At 51.4% G+C, this 17660-nt stretch overlaps 1 protein-coding gene and 1 pseudogene across 3 annotated transcripts in view; both read left to right on the top strand.

The window, feature by feature from the left end:
• ABAT (4-aminobutyrate aminotransferase) overlaps positions 1–17660 on the top strand; it is an 85567-nt gene that overhangs the window by 35749 nt on the left and 32158 nt on the right. For 2 of the 3 annotated variants that reach the window (XM_038540409.1, XM_038540411.1), the window contains exon 2: positions 9716–9830. In XM_038540409.1, coding sequence (XP_038396337.1) covers positions 9761–9830 — 70 coding nt within the window. In that variant the 5' untranslated portion in view covers positions 9716–9760. Of the gene's footprint in view, positions 1–1669; positions 1862–9715; positions 9831–17660 lie in introns of those variants that run through there. The other variant, XM_038540410.1, reaches the window with a different exon arrangement.
• On the top strand, positions 13048–15557 carry LOC111096467 (annotated as a pseudogene).

Here is a 17660-nt window from a genome sequence, read left to right as displayed (position 1 = left end):
CAAGTGGCAAAACCCCTCTGAGCCCCTCTCCCACCAGAGAAAATGGGAAAAGCACCATTTACCTTTCACGAGAACAGGCAGTGTGTTGAGCCTTGACACGGCAGGCATCTGTCCATTGAATTGTAGCAGATCCCTGGGTGCACACGGAAATGAACAATCCTTTAAATTACTGAAAAGGGAAGACTTTTCCAAGGGTCGGTAGGAACACAGGTACGCCTCATAACTCGAGTGAGCAACAGTATTTCCAAGTCACTGGCCCTGCAGAACTTGGAGGGAAGAAATTGGCTCCTTTTGTTATCAGCTGTGGTATTTGTACCCTTGGCAGGTCCTGGAGTCCTTAAAATGAAATATTTTCCCTGAATAGGAAATGTATCTCCTCCAATCACCCGACCTTATTTGTTTGCTGCTGTTGGCTTTCCCACGGGAACACAAGTTCCCTGAGAACAAAGTGGGACATGTCCTCATTCAGCGTGGCATCTTGGGGGCCCTGCCTCGGTGCTCCAAATGCACTTGTGGAACTGAACAGATTTTAAAGGCCAGAACTCCCTTCTGCGGCTTCGACCTGGGGTAGCTTCTTCCCCGTTGGCACAAGCATCCTTTCCAAACAGATTCTGTTCCTTCCATCCTTCCCCCTTGTAGGGCGAGAAATACAAAACTGACTTAACTGTTTGCAGATGCTTCTTTCCAAATACTTGCTACCCCCAGAACAAAGGCTCTCTGTCTTTCCCTCTTGGAGGGCTTGGATTTGACGCCTTGTCTGTTCTCTTTCCCCTTGACCCTATTCACAGGCTGGGGGCCACCTGCCTTCCAGCTTCAAAGCACTCAGCCTCCCCCGCTTATGATTTAAGTTCGCCTCATTCTTCCCGATGGAAGCTGGTGGGCAGGGCAGGTGGGCGAGCTCCAAGACAGAAGCATGAGGATGGAAGAGGTTGGGACAGACCAGCTTCTCTGTCGTGGAACTTGGAAGGTCAGGCTCGTAGCAGGGAGCAAACAGCCCTTCCCAGCACTTCAGGCCATGGAGCACCTTCCCTGCCAGGCAGAGGGTTCTTTGGAAACTGAGGAAATAGTGTGCCGTGTCTTCTATGTCCTGTGTGCCTCCTTCAGGGGGGCCCTGACCAGATCGAGTGCCTCAGGACCTCTCGGGTAGCTTCCATTCTTCCCATTTCACAGATGGGGAACCTGAGGCCCTAGTGAGTTGCACAACCAGTCCAGAGTCATCAAGCTCGTATATGGCACATCTGGACTCCATTTCTGGCTTGCGTGACTTTCTCAACTGCACCTCTGCCTTTGGTAGGAGCCGACACTTGCCCCTGCCCAAGAATAGTATCGCCCTCCCCTTGTACGAGTCACCAATGATTGTATGATGCCGCAAGAGGCAGGGCATAGGACACCATGCTCGCGGGGAGGGAGGGCTGGGGCCCATGCTGCGGAGACAGCCAGGGGAGGCTGCCGGCGCTGGCAAGGGAGGAGGGAAGCCAGCTCTGAGATAAAGCCTTCTGTCCCAGCGCCATCCATCACAGCCCCATGAATGAGGCCCTGTTAGCCATCTGCACAGGCCCAGGGCTCCCGCTTTGTTGGTTGCCATGGTGACCCTTGGCCCTGACAACAGAGGCGCACTTGGCTGTGTGTGTCATTGTGTCCCATTGAGTCTGCAGAAAAGCCGACAGACAGCCAGGGCTGCAGACAGGAAAGGAACGTCCCATGCCTCGGCCAGCGCTGTTGTCTCGGCCCCGAGAGAAGATAGGAGAATGAGAGACAGAGCATCTTTTGGGGCCCCAAAGAGGCCTGGGGTCCATTGCTAGCCAATGATGCAGGCAGAGAGTTCGTGTTCGCCGGGCCTGCTAGGCAGCGTAGCAGAAAGGTGAGTCAGACACCATCTTCAGGACATTTATGGAGTGGTTGCTATTTATTCCGGGAGTGTTTGCAGCTAGGCACTGCCCTGGGGCTGAGGATACAGCAAGGACCCACGTCTCACGTCTCAGTTCAGTTCACACTTCGCTAGCCTATGAGTTAGGTTCAAGTGGTATTATCCCCGTTTTACAGATGAGGAAAATGGGACACAGAGAGGTTGCTTAACAAGCCCAAGGTCACACAGCCAGCAGAGGAGCCTGGTTTCACATTCAGCACTCTGCACACTACTTCTCCAGACAGCCACCACGGGCTTCTTTCTTCCTGGATTTTTGAGACATTTAACTCCTAAAGTCAGAACCCTCCATTTGGGGATCCCTGGGTGGCTGAGCGGTTTAGCACCTGCCTTTGGCCCAGGGCGCGATCCTGGAGTCCCAGGATCGAGTCCCACGTCGGGCTTCTGGTATGGAGCCTGCTTCTCCCTCCTCCTGTGTCTCTGCCTCTGTGTGTATGTGTGTATGTGTGTATGTGTGTGTGTGTGTGTGTGTGTGTGTGTGTGTCTATCATAAATAAATCAATCTTTAAAAAAAAAAAAAGAACCCTCCATTTCCAGGGATGTGGGGACCACACAGACCCAGGTCAAGTGCAAGGTGCACCATACACCTCTTAGGGCAGTAAGTCTCAGCCTCCCTTGGGAGCTTCACCAGTGCCCGTGTCACACTCGTGAGACTGTGGTCTAATGCTGGGTGAAGCCCATCATTGTTGTTAATGCTCCTGGAGATTCTCATGGGCAGCCGAGGGTAAGAACCACTGGCTTTGAGCTCAGGTACCCTGAGCCTGCCATCCTGCAGATGGCTGAAATTACAAATAGAAGGTACATTGCATATAGTAAGTGAGCTGTTGATGTATTTTATTCTTTCTCCAGAGCATTTTTTTTCTTTTTTTCTTTTTGCCCTTTCCCTGAATTCTCCTTACCCCATTGATTTAAACACTACCCCGGCCTCTCCTCATCCCATCCCACCCTCCAAATGTACGAGACAGATAAGAGGAAGCAGAGAGAGCTAATTAGCATTTTAATTAAAGAAAGGGGGACAGGGAGAGGTGGGTGGGCCTGGAGGGCTCACTGTCTGGTTAGACCAGGGTTTGCAACATGTTCTGACTGAGACACACAGTAAGAAACAGCATTTCTTGCAGGTGCCCTGCATGCCTCAAACAAAAATCACCATTGCCCGCCATGCACTTGAGTGGTTCCTATTCTCTCCAGTTTATGGGTTAATTTAAATTTCCCTTTCAGTTCTGATCATGTGTGATGCTCACCTGCCTTTGACACCTAGCTGATCTCTATCTCTAGATGTTCAGATTGCACAGGGCGCGGGGGGGCAGAGCAGGGACATAGATGCTCAGATGCTCACACTGCCTCTGGGGCAGGAGCAGGGGGTCAGGAGCAATGCAGTGGGGCTTTGGGCATGCCTGCCAGGTGGTCCTCAGGGGCATGGAGACTATGCGATCCAACATGTGGGGAAACTGAGCCAAGAGAAGCACGTGTCTTCCTGACCCAAGGGAGGGCTGTGGTGGACAGTCATGTACACAACAACTTCAGACTTGAGCAGAGGGGAATATTATTGTTAAGTTGTTGTTTCAATACAAATCTGAGACCTGCTCACTAATCTTCATATGAGTCCTCCAATGGGTCATCTTTTTTTTTTTTTTTAAGATTTTATTTATTTATTCATGAGAAACAGAGAGAGAGAGAGGTAGAGACACAGGCAGAGGAAGAAGCACGCCCAATGCAGGGAGCCCGATATAGGACTCGATTCTGGGTCTCCAGGATCATGCCCTGGGCTGAAGGCGGCGCTAAACCACTGAGCCACCCAGGCTGCCCAGGTCTTCTTAAAAGGCAGGTGTTGCTGTCTCCGTTTCACAGCTCAGACATGTGTTGAGTTCACTCACTGCATAAATTGACCTGGGAACGGCGCTGAGGTCTGGGTCCCGTGGAGAATAAGAAAAGCTTGATCCCGTCTCTCTTGGGGTTTGTATTTTTCTAAGTGTGATTGGAGTGTTTCAGGCAGGAAAGTGATGTGAGATGAATTATCCTTAAAGAGGTTGAGGACCAAGTAGAAACTGATGGAAAGCAAACAAGTGAGGAAGCCAAGAAAGCACCGAGGGTGCAGGTGAGACGATGCAGCCGTGGCCCCTAGCAGGACCCTTGGGCACCAAGCTCCCTGCCGTCACCGTCAGACGAAAGGGAGCCTTCCCTTGGGACCTCCTTTCATCTGAGAGGCCCCAGAGCCAGTCCCCAGGGAGAGTCTGCCTTTTCTTGGGCCCCTTTCCTCCGTGACCCCAGAAACCTCCACGGACCTCAGACCACCGAGCTCTAGAACCAAGCACTGCATCATCGGGCAGAGAATACAAAAGGAAGGGACAAACCAGGGACAGAGGAAACTCAAGTGCCTGACGCGCCTACGATCCCTCAGGCTGTATACATCACTTGTGCCCAATTCCCAGCACCACCAGTAAGAGAGGCACCGCTCCCCCGCATCCCCTAAATGAAGACACTGAGGCTCAGAGTGCTTTCGAAAGTTTTGCTCTGTCAGTTACATAAGACAGTAGAGCTTTATAGCTGGAGCCCAGGCTCCGGGCACAGCACACGTGTGTGGAGTGCCTGTCACAGCACACACGACAGACATCATTCATCTATCACAGCTCTGTTTCTTCTCTGCCTGGGTCACCGTTCATCACCAGCACCTACACACAGCGCCGGGCATATCACGGGGTGCGGCGATATCTGCTTGGCAAATGACCCAAGCAAGCAGGGTCAACGGCAAGCTGTAGTAGGCAGGAACTCAAAGGCAGGCCTGCATGACCTCAGTGTGTCCTTATTCCACACCCTTGTCTTGTCGTCTCCCATCTGTAAAAGGGGAGGGCCAGTCCCATAATTCTCGCGTTTCCTTTTATTTTTTATCCTGGTCAATTCACGTAACAGGATTAACCCATTAACCGTTGTAAGTGAACACCTCAGAGCCTTTTGGCACATTCACAGTGAGGCAGACATCGCCACCAGCTCCAGAACTTTCTCATTATCCACATCAGAAACCCCGTACCCACTAGACAGTCCTCGCCACTGTCCCCTCCCCCCAGTTCTGGGAGCCACTAACCTGCTTTCCATGTCTTGGCATGTACCTGTTCTAGACATCCCATACAGATGGAATCAGCGTGTGGCCCTTTGTGTCTGGATTCTTGCACTGAGCATCCTGTTTTTGAGGTTCATCCACTTTGTAGCATCTGTCAGCACATCATTCCTTATTTTGGTGTGGAAGGGCTCCATGGTGTGGACAAACCCCAACTGGCTGCTGATGGCCACTCGGGTGGCTTCCACCCTTGACATTGTGAATGGCGCTGATACCACTGTGCGTGGGCATGCATTTGTTTGAGCTCCTATTTTCTATTCTTTGGGGGTGTACACGTAGGAAGGGAATTGCTAGTGGTGCCCAGGTGGCTCAGTCAATTGAGTGTCCGACTCTTGGTCTCAGCTCAGGTCTTGATCTCACAGGTATAAGTTCGAGCCCTGCACTGGGCTCCGCACTGGGCATGGAGACTACTTAAAAAAAAAAAAAAAAAAAAAAAAGGAGTGGAATTGCTGGGCCATGTGGTAACCTGTGTTTAACTTTCCAGGAACCTGGAAGTCTTACAGGCTGGGGATTTAGAAGGTGGTCTCTGGCTCCTTCCTCCCTCTCAACCCTCACCCCACTAGGTGCCCCCCAACATGCCTCAGGAACACCCCCCTTCAGTTCACAGTGACCCCAGCATCTCACTGACTGTGGCTTGTTCTGTGCACCCCTCCCCTTGTCCTGTCCTGGCTGACCAGGACCCTTCTGAATGAGACCGGAGCGCTGGGCTCCCCCCCACACACACAGAGGGTCTCCAGCCAACCCTGGGCCTCACCTTCCCTTCCACTCCTCGGTGATGTCCCAGACGCCCTCCCTGTGCACCCGACTCCTACCCATTCCACGTCTCATCACCCCTGAGCGCTTGCTCAAGCCTCGACCTCCTCTCTCCTCCATGGCTTCTGAAAATCTCACCTTTGAAGGTACAACGTGGTGACCCCACACTGGCATCGTAACCCCCACCAGAACAAATCTGCCTCTCTGCGTTCCCACTTGCACCTTTTTGTACCAGCAAAAGTCATGATCTCATCCCACCATGTACAGAATTACTTGTTGACAGTGAACTGGAAAATTTTTATGTACGCATCTCGCCAGGTTATTTTAAGGATTTATTGACATGAAGGGGAAAGTAGCCTAGTACATTAAATTCTCCCATGGTCTCCCCCTCCTTCCTCTGCCACTAAATTATGAGCCTCAGGAAGAGAGCGTTTTACCCATCTCAATACTTACATGATGCAGTGCCTTGCCTGTAACAGGCACCTAATTAATTTTTGTTGATTGAATTAGCGAGCTAGAGAAAGCGAGCGCATGACATCAGTTCTTCTGATTGTTGGAAACGTATTGTGCCGAGAATTCATGTCTGATAAAGATCAGGTTTTGTTATAAGGTCAATTTCAACTGCAGGCCACTGAAATGTCACCACCATATATTTCGCATTGTGACATTTGTAATTGAAAGTGTGCAGGTGCGACTCTCACTTCTGCAGAGCATTCAAATGTTAATATGAGCGTTCTCAGAGATTCTCGCATTTTCAAACACATGTTTAATGGAAATTAAATTGTGTGGAGTCTTAAGTGCTCCCGTTTGAGACAAATGGCTTTAAATGAGAGACAGCAGCCGCTTGTTCTGCATAGTCACTGTGCTGCTAAATTAACAGGCTTGCTTTGAGCTGGATATGCTGCTGGAATAGATTTAAAAAAAAAAATCCATTGAGTTATCAAGGAAAGAGTATGGTTTCTCAGTTAATTTATGGTCACACTTTCCAGACCCGTGCTCTCCCCGATAACATTTTCTCTGGTGAAAAGCAACAAAATCTCCTCTCTGAACGAGACCATTTGTATTCATCAAGCCCCAGGATCTTATTGCGGCGAGGTGTTTTGTTATTCGCTGAATTAATCAATGTTGTAATGAGCAAAAGCAAGGGCTTTGGGGTCGGACAGTCCCGGGCATTCCTGTAACCAAGGCCAAATCATAACCCTTCTGAAATTCCATGGTCTCATCTCCAAAATGGGGGACACCCTCCCCGCTGGATGGTTGGGCACATTGAGGGGGATAAAGTGCCCTCCAGAATCATACCCAGCGCCCTGAGACGACAGTCACTTCCACCTGGACCGCATCCCAGATCAGCCACCACCGGGAAAGACTTCATCCTTAGCCACCCTGCCGGCTCAGGTCCACCTGCAGTGCTGAAGAGGAGAGCCACAGGCAGGCACTCCCAGGGCACCCCCAAAATGTGGAGCTCGGTCTGAGTCTCTAACCATGCTGTGAGCCAGACTCTATAAGCAAAAGAAATCCAGATACTCAAGCTTTAAAAAAAAAAAAAAGGTTGGGAGGAGGAAAAGACGGTGGAGGGAGCTTTCTTCTGGACCCGGCGGATGGGAACACTTCTCCCGCAGTCCTGATGTTTCCTTTCATTTGGAGGGACAGCTATGAGCCTGACACTCCTGGCCCTCCCCCCACCGCACCAGCTCCCCCCCAGGGATAGGGGGACTCAGCTTGGCCCCAGCAGGCCCAGCAATGCACAGTGCGCACGCGGCCAGGCAGGGCTGCAGGCTTGAGGTGGACCCAGGGAGCCTCTGCGTCCAGGACCCTCTACGTCCTCTCCCGCAGCTGCTTCTCGGCTGCACATTGTTCTGAAACACCCGGTTTGCATGCCGGCTCCTCTCATGGGGTAGAGGGGGCGCCCGGGTGGCTCAGTGGTTAAGCATCTGCCTTTGGCTCCGGTGGGTCGTGACCCCAGGGTCCTGGGATGGAGCCCCACATCAGGCTCCCTGCTCAGTGGGGGGTCAGCTCCTCCCTCCCACTTGTGCTCTCTCTTGCTACCCCCCCAAATAAATAAATAAAATCTTTAAAAAAAAAAAAAAGATGAAGCAGGGGGTGGACCCCACAACTCCCAAGGCTCTGGCCTATCCCCGTCCAGGCTGCGGCCAGTGGGGCACACAACACAGACACGGCTGCCAGGTATGCGCCCCTGTAGACAGAAGGGGGCCGTTTCTGAGAGCAGGGAGGCACGGTGTGCTGAACAGACACCCCAAAGTTACCTCCTGCACCCACTTCCCAGGAAGCACCTCAGTTGTCTCATCTGTGAAGAGTTGACACTGACAGAGCCACTCATCCCCTGGGGCTCTGGGGATGAAACAGGGTGGTGTCTGCAGCACAGCTAGGTGCTCAGGACATGGTTGTGCTTGGAGGGCAAGCACTGCCCCTGACCGATCCCTGTGCCCAGTGCCCACCAGAAGGGTAGAGGGGCGTGTAGTAGGTGAGCTGTGAATATTCACGGAATGAGTGAGTCTCCAGCCAGTGCCAACACCACCTCCTTTGTTCAGTCCTTGCTTCTAATATTGTCCCACGTCCCGTTAGCTCTGGGGGTACTGGGTCAGGAGCACTGCCTGCACATCGTCCTGAGCTTGGTCGCAGACCCACCCCCACGTGTCCTCACCCTGCTGCTAAGCCCACCGCCACCTCAAGTTGGCACTTCGTCCGTGCTTTGTTGCAGAGTGAATGGAGGGACATGTGTGAAGTGTAAGGACTCAGTGACTCTGGGGTCAGACCTGTTTTCAGACCCACCATTAACCTCTCTGTGCCTCAGTGTCCCTATCTGTAAATAGGGGACCACAAAGCCTTGTTGTGAGCACTCATAACAAAGATGAATGTCAGCAGTGTCCTATGCAAAGAGCTTAGCCCAGTGTGCTGCATGCAGAGGACTTGGGAAACAAGCTCCCTGAGCCGTGAGAAGTGAATGGCTCCATCGCTGTTCTGAGATCCAACACGATATACCTGAAAATACACACTCCAGATACCAAAGCAGGGGTTTAACAAGAAGACCCACAAACCAAAAGATGCAGGGGGAACACACTTGAATGGTGGCCTGGGGATGGGGTGGGGGGAGTGTAAAGGAAAACAAACCAGGTGGGGAGGGGTTGATCCAGGCCCACAAAGCAAAGGGTGACTAGCAGGTCTAGCCAGGGAGGGCAGGACTTCGGAGGGGTCTGGGGTGCTTCAACATGGCTGGGCAAGGGGGGCATGGGAGCTCAGAACCCTCGCTCCCTGGGTTTCAGAGCAGGGTCCCACATCCAGGGGAAGCCCCTCCATCTCCAGCAAACTCGAGAAGGCTGGTCACACTAGAGACATGCACTCCCCGATACTGCACTGGGTCCCGAGATTCCCAGACAGCCCTGGGGACCAGTGTTCTGTGTGGAGACAGGGCAGGGGGGCCCAGCCTCCCATGTCATGTGGCCACTACATCTGCTCCGAATCTTCCTCCATCTGAGCCCTCCCATCTTGCAGACTGGGCCTGCTTGTCCTGGATGGATGACGCCCTGAGCTTGTCAGCTCGCTACAGGGGGATCTCTGTCCCCTTTCTCTGGTTTTCCACCTAGAAAATGTGTATAAGGATGCTGCCCAGGGTGTGGTCAAGGCCAAATGAAAACACCTGTGAACAGGCTTTGCTCTTTATTTAAAGAACCGCTACAATTAACGTGGGTCTTGAACTCATGACCCAGACAACAAGAGTCACATGCTCCTCTGACACCCAGCCAGGTCCCCCTGGCCTTTGATTTTTCAAGTGTATGTTCAGTATGAAAGCAAAGGACGGGATGTCAGAAGAACCTTCTCCACTACATGGGGTGTGGCAGGGAGTGGGATGCTTGGCGGCAGGAAGGTGCTGGTGGCTGGCCTGACTGTGCGTTTCTGGTTTCTTTCAGGGTAGAAGCGTGTGAGGGAGGCCTCTGTTCCTGCAGGAGAGGACCATGGCCTTCATGTTGCTCCGCCGGCGGCTGCCCTGCACCTTCCAGCACAACTACCACCTGCTTGCCCCCAGTAAGCCGTGGGGGGTCTTGGCAAGAACCGGTCCTGATGGGAAACACAATCCAGACTGGGGATGGACGGGCTGGGACAGCCGTTGGGGTAAAGGGACTGGCCAGCCAGTGCCTTGGGGGCTGTCTTCCCCTCATGCACAGTAAAACTGTCCCCATCACCACCACCCCCATCTCCCATCCCCGCCATGAGCTCCTGGCCTGAAAGAACAGCTCTGTAGCGAGCAGGAAGCTGATCGGGCCTGGAGCCACGCTGCTGACTTGAGTGGTGGCCCCAGCAGCCGGAGGGTCCAGGTTGTCCTCATAGAGACTGTTGGGGAAAACATATAGCTGAGCTTGCTTCCAAGAAGCAAGAAGGCTGTAAGCATCCTCGTGATTGACCTAAAGGCCAGGTGTGCTTCAAGGGCACTGGATAGGAGGCGGCTGCCCCCACCGCCCTCGCCCTCACCTCCACCCCACACACCCAGCTGGCTCGCCCACCCTTCTGCCACATCTCTTATCACTGAGTTTAAGCAGCTTAGCCAGGCCGGCCTCATCAGCTTGCAGGCTCTCATGAGACCCCTCCCAGTAGTCCCACGAGGAAAGCACGCATGAATCCGGTTTTACAGGTGAGGAAGCTGAGCCTCAGAGAAGCCAATCACATGACCAATTGAATGCAAGTCAGTCTGGCTGCAAACACTCCTCCATGTGTTTCCTTGGGGCTTTGGGGGGAGAGGGGCTAGCGGCAAGCCCCTTAGGGGAACCCTACACCCCACCCACAGCCTGTCCCATTCTCTCAGAGCCCCATGCTTTGTCATCATGGTGTCCCTTTCTTGCTGGTCTCATCTACCTTCTGAAGACTAAGAGCTGGCCATGGCCTTGGTTGGCGTGTTGAATGCTGGTGTTTATGTCCCAGGTGGGATAAAAAGCAGGTGTGTTCTCGCTCTCTCTCTGTCACACACACACACACACACACACAGGAGTATTATATTAGGTTTGGTTTTATTTTTTTTATTAATTTTTTTTTATTTATTCATGAGAGACAGAGAGAGAGAGAGAGGCAGAGACATAGGCAGAGGGAGAAGCAGGCTCCATGCAGGGAGCTGGACATGGGACTTGATCCTGGTTCTCTAGGATCACACCCTGGGCTGAAGGTGGCACTAAACTGCTGAGCCACCTGGGCTGCCCTAGGTTTGGTTTTAAAATAAATCTTTTAATTTTGGTTGATCTTACAAGTACAGAGAAATTACCAAAATAGTACAGAGAGATCCCATGTGCCCCAGTGTCCCCCACAGTTACCATGCTGCATCACCAGGCTGCCCTTGTCAGAACCAAGAGGCTGACCTCGTACATTACTATTAACCAACCTCTAGACTTCTCTGGATTTTACCAGCTTTTCCCTTGATGCCTCTTTGGATCCCAGGATCCCGCCCAAGTTCCCAGAGCGCACTTAGTTGTCACGTGGTCTCCTATGGTCTGTGAAGGTTTCTGCCTCCCCTTTTTCTTGACCTTAATAGCCTCCAGGCATTAGGTTTTGGGGTTTAATTTTGCCTTATTCAGTTATAAGAGAAGCACATTAACACTTACCCATTATTATGTTAAAAGTAAACTGAAACCTGACTCAAATGTCACAGGTTTGATGTGCTCCAAGCAGAAGGGAGAATCGTCCCTGGCGGGTACTGTTGAACACCTACTGGGTGCCGAGCACTGTGCCAAGTGCCAAGGATACAAGAGAGAGTGGCCTGTGAGACACCAGCCTGGTGGCTCCCCTTTTGCTGGTCACTCTCAAGGCCATGAGGGCCTCCCCAGGGAGACAGCAAGGAAAGAGCAGTAGGTCAAGACTCCTACAACTGGGCCTCGTTCCATCAAGTGAGCCTGACCAGTGGGCAGGACCCTGAGCCTCCATTTCTCATCAGGAAAGTGGGGATGGTCCCGGTGTCCTCCCTCCTTTCATATGTCTTTTATCAGAAGGAACAGTTCATGTGAAAGCACTTGTTTATGCTTACGCTAGGTGGGAAGTGGCCTTACTCCCATTTTACAAGAATTGATAGGGAGACACAATGAAAAAAGGAGACAGAAATGATTAAATCAGAGGTATCAGCTCTGCATTTTCTTGGCCAAAGCTGAATCTTTTTTGGCACACTTGTACCAGATATAGAGAACCATACTGTGAGATTTTTTTTCTTTTCTTTTAGCTTGTCAATTAAAGATAACTAGTCATAGATGGATGGATAGGTAGATAGTTATGAGTCTTTTAATACTAAACCATAGTGTTGGCAAAGATACAGGTACATGTGGACTCATACACTGCTGATGGGCAAGGAGCAATAAGGAAATAGTTTTTAAATGATAGCTAACCTTTAATCCATTTAGTCCCCTGGGAGAGGAAAGGGAGACTCAGAGAAATCATATAACTTCCCGGAGCTTCAGTATTAACAAGTGGCTGAACTAGGCTTTGAGTTGAGAGCCAGGCTGGCCCCAAAACTTGCAGCGTTAACCACTGTATTAGTTATTTATTGCCTTATGACAGCCCCAAATTTAGCAGGTTAAAGTAATGTGCATCTATTATCTCACAGTTCCTATGGATTAAGAATATGGGGGGCAGCTTAGCCAGATGCTCTGGTTCCAGGTCTTTCATGAGGGTGCAGCTAAGCTGTTAGCCAGGGCTGTGGTCTCATCAGAAAGCTCACCTGGGAGCTGGGGGATCCATGTCCAACCTCACTGCCGTGGTTCTGGCTGGATTTGGTGCCACGTGGACATCTCCACAGAGCAGCTCACCACACGGCACCTGCTTCCCCAGAATGAGGGAGAGCAGGAGGGTGCTTCAGCCCCCCACCACACCCACTATGTTTAGGTGTTTGTGTGGTGTCTCCACCTGTCGGATCACTTGGAAACTGTTAGACACAGTGGCTTATGGCTGAGACATGGCCTTGTTTCACGCCCCATCCCCCCAAATCACTGATGATCGTGTACTGGCAAATGGAGTGCAGAGACTGGGAGACTAGACAGCAAAGCAGTTATCTCTGGGTGGTGAAATTATTGACATTTTCCTCAATGACCATGTTATAAAAAAAAAAATAGGTGGCATGCTGTCTCCCTGAGAACAGGAGAAAGAGCTGGAACTTTGCAACTCAGAGGCAACATAGTGCACAATTCCCTCTGACCATCCCATACCTTTGATGCATTTGGCAAAAGAGACCAGCCCAAAGAGTCCCCTGCCCTTCAGAGAAGCAGGACGCTCAGGCAAGTAATGCAGGAGACCCTCTATCACCAAGTTCATCCTCAGCTCCTGTGGTCTCCGGTTTGGCAGATGCAGACACGGATAGTAGCTGTCCCTTCAGGGCTCAGCAAAATGACTACCAGGGAACCAGAAAGAAATGAAGAGCCACTGGGGATGGATCGACCCCTGAGTCCCCATCATCCACAGGAGTCCCTGTCCAAGTAGCCACTTCTCCTGCTTTCCCAGTCTGCCACAGTGTTCCTGTTCCCAACGCCTCAGTTCAGGTTAAAGGAGAACCCACATCTCCTGAACAAGATGAGAATGTGAATGCTGTGTCATGAGGCTGTGAGTTGCAATGTGTCCGAGGAATTACTGCAAGCTAACAGAGAGAACAGTGCCAGTGGTCCAGTTTATCCAGCCATCCCTGCAACATCATCCTTCTCAGGGCTCACAGAAGATTTCCAGGAGCCTGGCCAAGAACTGAAGTTCTCCGTGGACCAAGGAAACACCAGGAACAGAGGAGACGCCCCTCTTCATAATCAACCCCTCTCTCCACCAAACATAGATTTAAAAAAGGTGAAGAGCCACCCAAAGACAATAGTGGGTCTTCCAAGGTTGTGGTTTGCATCAGAAGCACCCTTGGAGAAGGAGGCCCACTCTCCAGCTGGCCGGCCTGCACACGGGCAGAGTCCACTCCGACATCAGCTGGGAAAGAAACTCAGGAAGAAGGCTCTGTGGGCTGCTCACTTCCTGAAAACAGTGACACTGGGCAGGATGTGTCTACCACTAGCCCTGCAAGGGACGTAAAAACAGGAAGGTCAACCAAAGTGGCGACCCTGGGAAGGCAACAGAACTAGCCCCAAACAAGTGTCAGGGATGAGAAGTCCTAGAAATTCCTAATGCTCAGTTTCAGGCAGTGGCCATTGATTCCTCTGACTCTGGACAAGAGAAGCCAGATGGTCATTCTAGAAAGGATACTTGAGACTCCACAGAGAGAACTCATTAGAAACGCGTCGTTGTGGTTGTGATGAAGTTAGCTCTACTAGTGAGACTGGCCCTTTCTGTAAAGGTGGTGTCCCTGTAGGTATGGCACAAACTCTGTGATCTCCTCCGTGAGGGGATCAAATAACTCTTTACAAGTATCCTCAGAGCCCGGAGATGATGGGGGTTGCCCCCCGAAGGAGCTCTGAGGGGCACCCAGCCTCAGTGAAGAATGCAATGCAGATGCTTGAGAACTTGCCCGTTCAGCAGAGGAAAGTGTCCAAGCTTCTGTCTGGTGAGTCGCAAGTGCGTGGTGTCTGTGAGGGCCGTACCCCCGAGTGAGCTGCCCCCTGGATCCTGAAGCCTCTGGGGAGTCTCTGCCCTTCACACTGGCTACAGCGGCCGCACCGTCTGCTGCTACAGCACCACGATGTGAGGGTGTCTGGAGCAGCCACAGCTGGAAGGGCCACACTAGATGGCCAGTCCTCTGTGCGGGTCTGGCGGACGCCCTGTGGTCACCTTCAACATAAACAACAAACCAGACCTTGAGATCTTTGAATGCCGTGGCCCCCGGGCCGTCAGCCGTCTCGCCACAGCTTAGGAAGGGGCCCCAAAGCAGGCTGTTGTTGGGTCTCGGGCGTGTACCACTAGATGCATGGACCGGAGGCGTCAGAGGACCCCAGCAAACCGTTCTTTGCACGAAGGTGGTATATGGCCTCGTGTACAGGGGCTCCTGCCCAGACCACTCAGCCCATGCCCACAGCATTCGTACTGGTGACCTTGCATGGATCTGTGAAAGTCACAACGGGAATACCCTGTGCGAACGTCCTAGCAGAAATGATGGTGGCCGCTTGCCTGGAGAAATTTGTCCGTGTCTGTGGGGTACAGTCGCACAGTTGATGGGAGGTGTTTGGAGGACACAAAGATGTGGTTATGTGTGTGACCATCCACAGGAGTAAGACTCATACCGGCTGACATCATGCCAGGATTCAGGCCACAAGGCTACATCCGACGCAGACTTACCGGCCTCGTGGCACGGTTGCTCTCTGACGTTTGGCCTTTGTAGCTTGTTCAGAACAACATCTGCTTGCTGACTGCACGAGCCCAAACTTTCAGACCCTGAAATGTAGCTGCAAGAAGTGCAATGCTCTTCTCACTGCGAGGAGGGAATCCAAACAGGATGCTGCAGGACACCCAGAACGACGTGCGGAGAATAACAGCAAAACTGATTCATCAAGTTTTTTGCCTCTCCTCTTGGGAGGTCCTTAAATTGAACTAACTTCACATCAGCCCCACACAGAGGCCCCAGTTTTCCCTTCTGCACAGAAGCAAGGGAAGGAGGAAGTGGCTTGCAGCCGAGTGTGCCAGCAGCAGAAGTCTGGGCACGTCTATGGGAAGAAGGTTACACTTGAAGTGCTTACTGGAGGCTTTGTCAGATTTTAGGGAACAATGCTTCTCTGGGACAGTGTAGAATGTAATAATTATGCTACTGGTAGGCTCCAGATGTTTATCGAAGATACAGATCTTCATCGGTTAAAAAATAATAATAAAGGGATGCCTGTGTGGCTCAGTGGTTGAGCACCCACCTTCAGCTCAGGGCGTGATCCTGGAGTTCAGGGATAGAGTCCTGCATGGGGTTCCCTGCATGGAGCCTGCTTCTCTCTGCCTATGTCTCTGCCTCTCTCTCTCTCTGTGCCTCTCATGAATAAATAAATTTTTAAAATCTTAAAAATATATATAATAATAATAAGTAGGGTGGACAATTGGGGAGAAGAGATAAGATTTTTTAAAAAAGAAAAGAAAAGCAGAGCAAGCAACTCCAGTTGAACTTGACCTTGACTTCGGCCAGGTTCACATACAGAGCCCTTGCTGTTTGGGAAAACTGGCGCTCATTTATGACTCTCACTATCAAGATTAAGAGAACATTAAAAACATTTGATGGCTGTTTTTATAGTTTGGAGTTAAACATTGACTCTGGATTGGCGAGGCCCCAGCGGGCAGCAGGCATTGTCATCAGACCCGGAGAGCTGGGCTGGACCCCACCGTGCGGGGTCTCGGGGGTGAGGACACACGCCTGCGTCCTGGCGGTGCTGCTCTGCTCATGACCGAAAATGCTGGATGGTTCAGTATTAATTCACACTTTCTTTGTGCCTCTAGGAATTTGTCTTTGAAGGAAGTGGGTTATTTTGCTGCAAATGTTTAATCTCAGAGCCCAGCACTAGATGAGATGAGAGATAGTATCTGGGAAAGGAGAGGTCTGAGGGACAGCCTTGCAGCTTAGCCTCTTACCAGCTGTGTGACCTTGGGCAAACTATTTGACCTCTCTGAGCTTCGGTGTCTTCTTCTGCAACATGGGAATAATCATAACATCTACCTCCCAGGGGGCTGTGAGGCTTAAGTGAGACGTTGCCAGGCATGCTCACTATAAATACCCCATGAATGGACATCTCTGCTCATGTGACTTGTAAGCCATCCCATTGACCATTTAAATCTTATTACTTTCTCTTGTGGTTTATAACATTACATATCATCATAAGAGATCGGCGGTGCCTGGCTGGCTCAGTCTGTAGAGCATACTGCTTTTGATCTCAGGATCGTGAGTTCAAGCCCGACGTTGGACATGGAGCCTACTTTAAATGCTTACGAGAATAGTTGTTGTATTGGTATTTGGTTATTTTCCCCTACAAAAAGTCAAATTGAGATAGAGTAGGAAAAGGAAAAGTATTAGACATGGGTTCAAAACCTGGCTCTGAGGCTAACTAGCTGTGCGGCTTTGGGAAAGTTGCTTAACCTCTCTGCTCCTCATCTATAACCTGAGAACCATCTCTCCTGAGAGTTGTGGATAAATGAAAACAGTGGAAGGGAGCTCGCCTGGGTAGGGCCTGCCTAGCACACAGTGGGGGCTGAATCTGTGTCGGCTGCCCCATCTTCCCGTGTTCGATAGCACAGCTGCCCGCCAACTTACCAGGCTGTGGTTTTCAGGATCTCTGCCTGGAGGCCTTGGCCCTCTTCCATCCTCACCCACGAAGACTTGGCACATGGCAGGAACCGAAACAGACCTGTCTGCCTGCCACCTGGCCCTGGGCTTCCCCGTCTCGTGCCCCATCCATCCCTGATCCCTGGGGATGGGTTCTCCATCTCTCCCCCCTGCCCCTCCCACCCTGTCTGCTCGCAGCCTCGACGTCCTCATACCCAGAGCTCCACACAGCCCCACTCACTCCCGTCGTTCCTCTCAAGACCCTTTCAGCTACAACTCCCACTGGGGCTGCTTCCAGTGCCGGCATCTCCACTTTCCAGATCCCAGGAAATCTGGCTGCTGCCGCATGGTGTCAAGACACTTTCTAGAGAAAGGAAGAGAGGACCTGCGTGTCCTCACTGGAGGACAGCTTGCAATTTTGAATTTTTCACTTTCCCTCTTTACTGAAAACAGAGCAGATCCACATCAGTCCAGAACTGTTTTTTATACAAACATGTGTCCCTGTTTCATACAGGTCTAGCTGGAATCAGTTTGGACCAGTAAGAAACAAGTCATCAATATGTTCCACGACCTTTTACTCTCTGCTAACAGAACAGACTCTGTAGGGATTCCCTTTTCATTTTCAGATCAAACAGAAGACAATAGAAGCCGGCTGCTTCATGCTTTAAAATAAGAGT

Source organism: Canis lupus, chromosome 6, assembly GCF_011100685.1.
Source record: "Canis lupus familiaris isolate Mischka breed German Shepherd chromosome 6, alternate assembly UU_Cfam_GSD_1.0, whole genome shotgun sequence".
NCBI lineage: Eukaryota > Metazoa > Chordata > Mammalia > Carnivora > Canidae > Canis > Canis lupus.
Note: the sequence above shows the minus strand (reverse complement) of the source record. Positions and strands in the feature narration are given on the sequence as shown.